The following is a 7,157-nucleotide window of genomic DNA, read 5'->3' as shown; positions in this document are numbered from 1 at the left end:
AAAATTCCAAAAACCTTCTAAATACTCTGTTCTCAGATTTTTTTTTCCAATTAGCAGTAGAAAATGATGATAAGTGATACAAAAAAAAAGTTTCATCCCCATATCTTCATCGGAGGACTCCTTACTTTCATCCCCAAACTCGTCAAAGGACGAAAATATCGAGAAAAAAATTCCAAAAACCTTCTAAATACTCTGTTCTCAGATTTCTTTCCAATTAGCAGTAGAAAATGATGATAAGTGATACAAAAAAAAAGTTTCATCCCCATATCTTCATCGGAGGACTGCTTACTTTCATCCCCAAACTCGTCAAAGGACGAAAATATCGAGAAAAAAATTCCAAAAACCTTCTAAATACTCTGTTCTCAGATTTCTTTCTAATTAGCAGTAGAAAATGATGATAAGTGATACAAAAAAAAAGTTTCATCCCCATATCTTCATCGGAGGACTGCTTACTTTCATCCCCAAACTCGTCAAAGGAAGAAAATATCGAGAAAAAATTCCAAAAACCCTCTAAATACTCTGTTGTAAGATTTGTTTCCAAATAGCAGTGGAAAATGATGAAGAGTGATACAGAAAAAAATTTCATTCCCATGTCTTCATTGGAGGACTGCCCAAATTTACCCCCAAACTCGTCAAAGAACGAAAATATCGAGAAAAAAATTCCAAAAACCTTCTAAATACTCTGTTCTCAGATTTTTTTCCAATTAGCAGTAGAAAATGATGATAAGTGATACAAAAAAAAAGTTTCATCCCCATGTCTTCATTGGAGGACTGCCCAATTTCACCCCCAAACTCGTCAAAGAACGAAAATATCGAGAAAAAAATTCCAAAAACCTTCTAAATACTCTGTTCTCAGATTTCTTTCCAATTAGCAGTAGAAAATGATGATAAGTAGTACAAAAAAAAAGTTTCATCCCCATATCTTCATCGGAGGACTGCTTACTTTCATCCCCAAACTCGTCAAAGGACGAAAATATCGAGAAAAAAATTCCAAAAACCTTCTAAGTACTCTGTTCTCAGATTTCTTTCCAAATAGCAGTGGAAAATGATGAAGAGTGATACAGAAAACAGTTTCATCCCCATGTCTTCATTGGAGGACTGCCCAATTTCACCCCCAAACTCGTTAAAGGACGCAAATATCGAGAAAAAAATTCTAAAAACCTTCTAAATACTCTGTTCTGAGATTTCTTTCCAATTAGCAGTAGAAAATGATGATAAGTTATCCAAAAAAAAAGTTTCATCCCCATATCTGCATCGGAGGACTGCTTACTTTCATCCCCAAACTCGTCAAAGGACGAAAATATCGAGAAAAAAAATTCCAAAAAACCTCTAAATACTCTGTTATCAAATTTCTTACCAAATATTAGTAGAAAATGATGATCAGTGATACAAAAAAATGTTTCCTCATATTATCATCGGAGGACTGCAGAAGTTTTGAAATTTTTTCTCGATATTTTCGGCCTTTGACGAGTTTTAGGGGTGAATGTAAGCAGTGCTCCGATGAAGGTATGGGGATGAATTTTTTTTTTGTATCACTCATCATCATTTTCTACGAATATTTGGAAAGAAATCTGACAAAAGTGTATTTAGAGGGTTTTTGGAATTTTTTTCTCGATATTTTCGTTCTTTGACGAGTTTGGGGGTGAAATTAGGCAGTCTTCCGATAAAGATATGGGGATGAAACTTTTTTCTCTATCACTCATCATCATTTTCTACTAATATTTGGAAAGAAATCTGACAACAGAGTATTTGGAGGGTTTTTCGATTTTTTTTCTCGATATTTTCGTCTTTTAGCGAGTTTGTGGGTGAAAGTAAGCAGCCTGGGGGTTGTAAAAACACATTCGAGGGAAAAAGCCAACGTGTGAACATTTATTGTATTGTTTTATAGCCATTTAAGCGATAAAAATCGATTTCTGATGAATTAAAAAAAATCTGATTTTCGTTTATAAGCGTTGCAAACGGCAGTTACATTTTTGCATTGTGTTTTTTTGTTTGTAATATTTTTAAATCTTTAATTCCAGTGTTTACTTAAACGCATCTTTGGTGCCATTTCGTTATTGCCAGTTCAACCAAATAAGTTTCTTGCAGTTATTAATGTAATTTCAGATATCCATTTTCATCGAAATAGAGACAACAGATAAGAGTTTGGCAAAATGTCATTTTTTTATCCACAACTAAATGGAATGAAATATTTGGTCGGGTCTTTGTATAATCATAAGAATTACAATTTTAGTTGGGAAAGGGAAATTTCCGAAAAGAAATATGATTCTGATTTGTAATAAGCAATTTTTAAAAATAATTATTAGTTCATTTTTAATTGATTTCGGTAAATTTTCGAGAAAAATTAGAATTTTAAATTGAAAGAGGAAATTTTCTGAAACAATATTATATATAATTCTAAGTTATATCAGACAAGTGTCGGGAAAAAATTATGTATATTTCAGATTTGGAACAATGAATTTCCTAAAAGAATTACTATTTTTATTTACCAAAGATTTATTATAATTCTCACTTTGAACAGAAAAATTATAGTTTTAAGATGGCGCAGGAAATTTTGCGAAAAAATATTGCATATAATTCTGAGTTAGATCAGGGCATTTTCGAAAAAATATATAATTGAGCTGACTTGGGAAGGAAATTTTGCAGGAAGAAGTATAATTCTGACTTGGAACAGTGAATTTTTCCAAAGAATTATAATTTTGATTTGGTAGGGGGAATTATCGAATAGAAATATTATTCTGATAGAGAATTAAAAATATGATTAGAAAGATGCTAAAATTGAAAAGTTTTAATTAAATTTTTTGCAGATACCATCAAGTCTGCGCTGCTCTTACAAAATCAAAATCCCATTCCGAAAGGGTTTACACGTTTGACGCAGAGCACGAGAAACACAGAAAAGAGCAACTGAAAAAGTTGTTCGAAAGGACTCAAGAACAAGTGGAAGAGGAACAAACTTTGCTTACGGAATTGCGTAAAATCGAGCAAAGAAAGAAGGAAAGGGACCGTAAGACTCAAGATTTACAAAAATTGATAACAGCAGCTGACCATCAAGCAGATCCAAGAAAGAGTGAAAGAAAATCTTCCAAGAAAAGCAGTAGTTCGTCGCGGAACAGACCAAGCAAAACAGATTCTTCGCATGTAAGTTGATTACTTATTTAATTATTGTTGATTAACAAAATACACAGAACTCTTAATTCTCATTCTATTATTAGAAATGTGATTATTATTATGTTCTTAATTCCTAATCTTTTACTTTATTTTACACAATATACACAAATCCATTAACCTTCGAGACCTTGTGGTCTGTCACCAAAGACCATTAATTTCCAGGCTGTGGAGTCTGCGGGAATCAAGTTTCCTGATTTTAAAAATAGTGGAGTCAGTCTTCGATCACAAAGGATCAAACTGCCGAGCAGTTTAGGACAAAAGAAAATGAAGGGCATTGAACTAATGCTAACGGAAATGCACCTTGATAGTAAGAGAATATTTAATTTGATAATAGAAATGAACTTATCATTATTTTGTCACTTTCTTTGGAAAAATTACTTAATCCCTAACCATAACGTAACCACAGTTACGTAACATATTTGCGTTGTGTTTAAAAACATATAAGACGTTTTCTAAATACATTTGTTTAAATTGCTTACAAGAAAATAAGTATTATCAATTTGTTTTTAATCTTATATAAATTTTATAAAACTTGAGAAAATTAGAAAAGATTTATTAAATATTTCTGATGCGCCAAAAGAGAATCTAGAAGATTTAAAACAAGATTTATTTTACAGGATTTTACAAACTATTAGGATGAATTCGAGCCTTTTTAAAAGATATTTAGGACTTCTAGTAGTTTGAAAGAAATAAAATAATATTTTATAAATTTTCGGAAATGCTTCAACGTTTTCAAATATTTTTAATCCAGAAAAGCTTCTTGAATTCCTTCAAATATTTTCAGCAGGCTTGAATTTATCTTAAAATTTTAAAATATTCCAAATGTAAACAAATTGCATTAAAATATACCGAATTTTCTTAGAGATTTTAAGAAAATTTGTTGATTCACTTGAAACCTTACAATATTCGTTTAAAGCTTCTAAAGTTTTTGTTTGAAATCTTTTTAAAATCTTTTACAGGTTAAAATTCTTTTTTAATCGCTTAAAGTGTTCTAAATACTTCTTGAATTTGCTAGATTTTATTTCTTAATGTTTTACTCTTACCAAATTGAAACAGTTTGCTTTAAAATCCTCTATACTTTTTTGAAAAGTTTTGAAATCTCTCATTTTCTCTATAAAGTTTTTTTTCAGAAGAAAAAATCATACACAATTTTCACACACATCTTAACAAAATTTGTTTTCAATCCTATACCAATTTTTAAATCTACTAACATTTTTAAATTATTTACATTTTTCATGAAATTTTGTTGTTAATTCTGCAAAATTAAAAAAATTATCTTAAAATCTTTCAGATTCTTTGTTTTTTAGAGAGTTCTTACAGAGAATTTTAGAGATCTTTTGAAGTACTTGAATTTTTTTTAATATCCTCCTAAAATTAATTTTTCAAATTAAAAAATCATTTTCATTATTCCTAGAAACGTAAAGAATATTCTTCATTTTCTTGAAACCTTATAAAATTCCTAATAAAACTGATGAGTTTTTATTATTTTTGAACAATTTCAAATCTTCCAAGGGTCTCTTAAACTTACTCAAATTTGTTCTAAAATTATGTGTTATGGCAAGAAGTTTATTTAAAAAATATTTAAATCCTGAAAAATTAAAAGAATTTTCTTAATGTCTTTAATTTTCTTTTTCCACACTTTTGAAATCTTTAACACGTAAAATTATTCTTTGAAAATTAAACCTAATTCATTTAAAAGTTTTCCCAAAAATCTTTAAAAAAATTTAATCTTAAAATCTTTCAAAATTATTAAAAAGCTTTTAAATTTATTTTCCGAATCCTTAAAATAAAATTTTTCCATAATTCAATTGTTCTTTTCTATTTGAAAATGTAAAAAAAATGTGTTCGATCTTTTTGAGATATTTAGTAACAGCTTTTTTTAGGCAATTAAAAATATTACATTCTTGAGTTAAAAATACCCTCCTACCCCACTTATAACAGACCATAACGAAACAAGAATCCTCTTCTCCCCTTTTTAATGTTAAGGAATATGTGAAAGCTCCCTTACGTATCTGTATCTTAAAAGAATTTTCTTTCCAGCCAAGTAGATTGTTATTTTGAATTATAATTTTTTCTTAATTTCAGAATTGAACCCGCCACCAACGGAACAAATCTGCCAACAATTTAACGAACTACGCAGCGACATGGTTTTGCATTACGAATTGCGAGGTGCACTTGCAACTTGTGATTATGAGTTGCAATCGCTCAAGCATCAGTACGAAGCGCTTGTCCCTGGAAAGGTCTGTACTTTAATTTTTATATTCTATTTGAAATTATATACAATAATTTAAAAGTGCATCTTTTTTCATATTTATAAGTGAATCAATGATTTAATTTTTCAGACATTGACGATACCACCTGCTCTTCTGCCGAAAACGGAACCTGAAGCAAAATCAGATATCATAGACGTTGTAGGATCTCCGAGTAATCCAAATATCGTGCATTAATTTAAACGGAGTGAGTCTAAATGAACTAAATTGGAATTCGTTTTCGACTTATACGTAAATCCTTAGTTTTACAGTCATATTTTAAATAGATTTATATTTTTCTCATCTGTATAAAGTGTTACTAAATTAAAAATCAAAGTAAATGACTGCAATCGCTTCGGTTCAAACATCTGCGATGGGGTAATTCACAAAATACGTGATACGTTCTGTGGGGGGGGGGGGGTATTGAATGTTCCTGAACTTTGTGATGGCCTCGATAACTTTAAGTCAATTTTAATTTACTATTTGACCATTCAACGGAATTATAATTTATTGTAATAAGTGATTGAAAAACTTACTTTGATAGTGAGTTTTTGTATAAATGTGCTTTCTATAAATAATAAAAAAAATTAAGCTCTAAATAACTAAAAGTTGAAAGGTTGCAGTACAGAACTAGATAACCATGGTTTTTTTCTGAAAATGGGATTTTTACATAAAAAATTCTTAACAAATTAAATACAGTCGAACCTCGGACACTGTAGCTTTGGATACTGTCACACCTCGAAGACTGTCATCAGCTGTTTCGCGGACACTGTAAGAATCAGGTGATTAGCTCAGTGCCGTGGCATCCTCGAAACCCCTTCTCTGAGATATGTAGTGCATATGTAGTTAGTTTTGCAAAATAAGTTAAGTGAAAAGTGCAATTTAAATTTTTCCTAATTGAAATTTTATATTTCAACTTTACCGGGCAGGTTGTAGGTTGACGTTGGAGGTTTTTTTATTGGTTTTGTACAATGATAATATCATACATATTTATGAAGTTATTACACTAAATCTCTGTTCTGAACATTATCGAGGTAAGTGAAAACATCTTACCGAACACTGGAAAAAAATGTAATTTTCGTACATAAGATATCAATACATATTGCGAAAAAATGTTGACTAAGACGACTTTCAATACCGAGGGTAAGTTTTTATTTTACGTGTCAACTAAAAATTGCACTTTTTATCGTGATTCGCAGCCAACCATGTTTTAATTTTAGGTTCCTGACACTGAGATGTCCAGACGCCAACCCCATTTCCCTCGTATCGACGAGATCCATTCGATTTTTTTTGTTCCTATGTAAAATGATCTCCAGATTCCAAAGCTGTGTAGCAGAACTCTGGAAAATGTGCCGTTCTCGAGATATTTGCAATTAATTTTTATTTTATAAACGTTAAATTAAACATTTGAAATTTTTGTAAATTTTTTTCTCTTGTTAAACAAGCTCATAAGAAACAGACCCAAAGTCCCAGGGTTGGTCAGTTACGCGTAACTAAAGTATTTTCTACATGTATATTACGTTTTTGGCGTAACATACTTCGAAAACAGTAGAAAACTTCTGTAAGTTACGTTTTCAAGATGGCCAAATTTTAAAATCAGTGTCATCAAAGCCCGTGAAGTTGTTACCGCAACTCTAAAATATCAAATTTTTTTTATATGGAATCGTTTGGTGGTCGTTTGATGGAGTTTGTTGGTCAACTTTGAAGGTTTGGTGGTCAAAATTGAAAAAGTTATTGATT

At 30.4% G+C, this 7,157-nt stretch overlaps 1 protein-coding gene across 2 annotated transcripts in view; it reads left to right on the top strand.

Annotated features, from left to right (window-relative positions):
* Nucleotides 1-5,764, top strand: part of LOC117170701 (DNA methyltransferase 1-associated protein 1) — a 7,280-nt gene extending 1,516 nt beyond the window's left edge. The window contains exons 2-5 of one of the 2 annotated variants that reach the window (XM_033357683.1): nt 2,808-3,138; nt 3,331-3,475; nt 5,254-5,408; nt 5,511-5,764. In XM_033357683.1, coding sequence (XP_033213574.1) covers nt 2,808-3,138; nt 3,331-3,475; nt 5,254-5,408; nt 5,511-5,615 — 736 coding nt within the window. In that variant the 3' untranslated portion in view covers nt 5,616-5,764. Of the gene's footprint in view, nt 1-2,807; nt 3,139-3,315; nt 3,476-5,253; nt 5,409-5,510 lie in introns of both variants that reach the window. The other variant, XM_033357682.1, reaches the window with a different exon arrangement.
* The last annotated feature ends 1,393 nt before the right edge of the window (nt 5,765-7,157 follow it).

This window comes from Belonocnema kinseyi, chromosome 4 (assembly GCF_010883055.1).
Source record: "Belonocnema kinseyi isolate 2016_QV_RU_SX_M_011 chromosome 4, B_treatae_v1, whole genome shotgun sequence".
Taxonomy (NCBI): domain Eukaryota; kingdom Metazoa; phylum Arthropoda; class Insecta; order Hymenoptera; family Cynipidae; genus Belonocnema; species Belonocnema kinseyi.
Note: the sequence above shows the minus strand (reverse complement) of the source record. Positions and strands in the feature narration are given on the sequence as shown.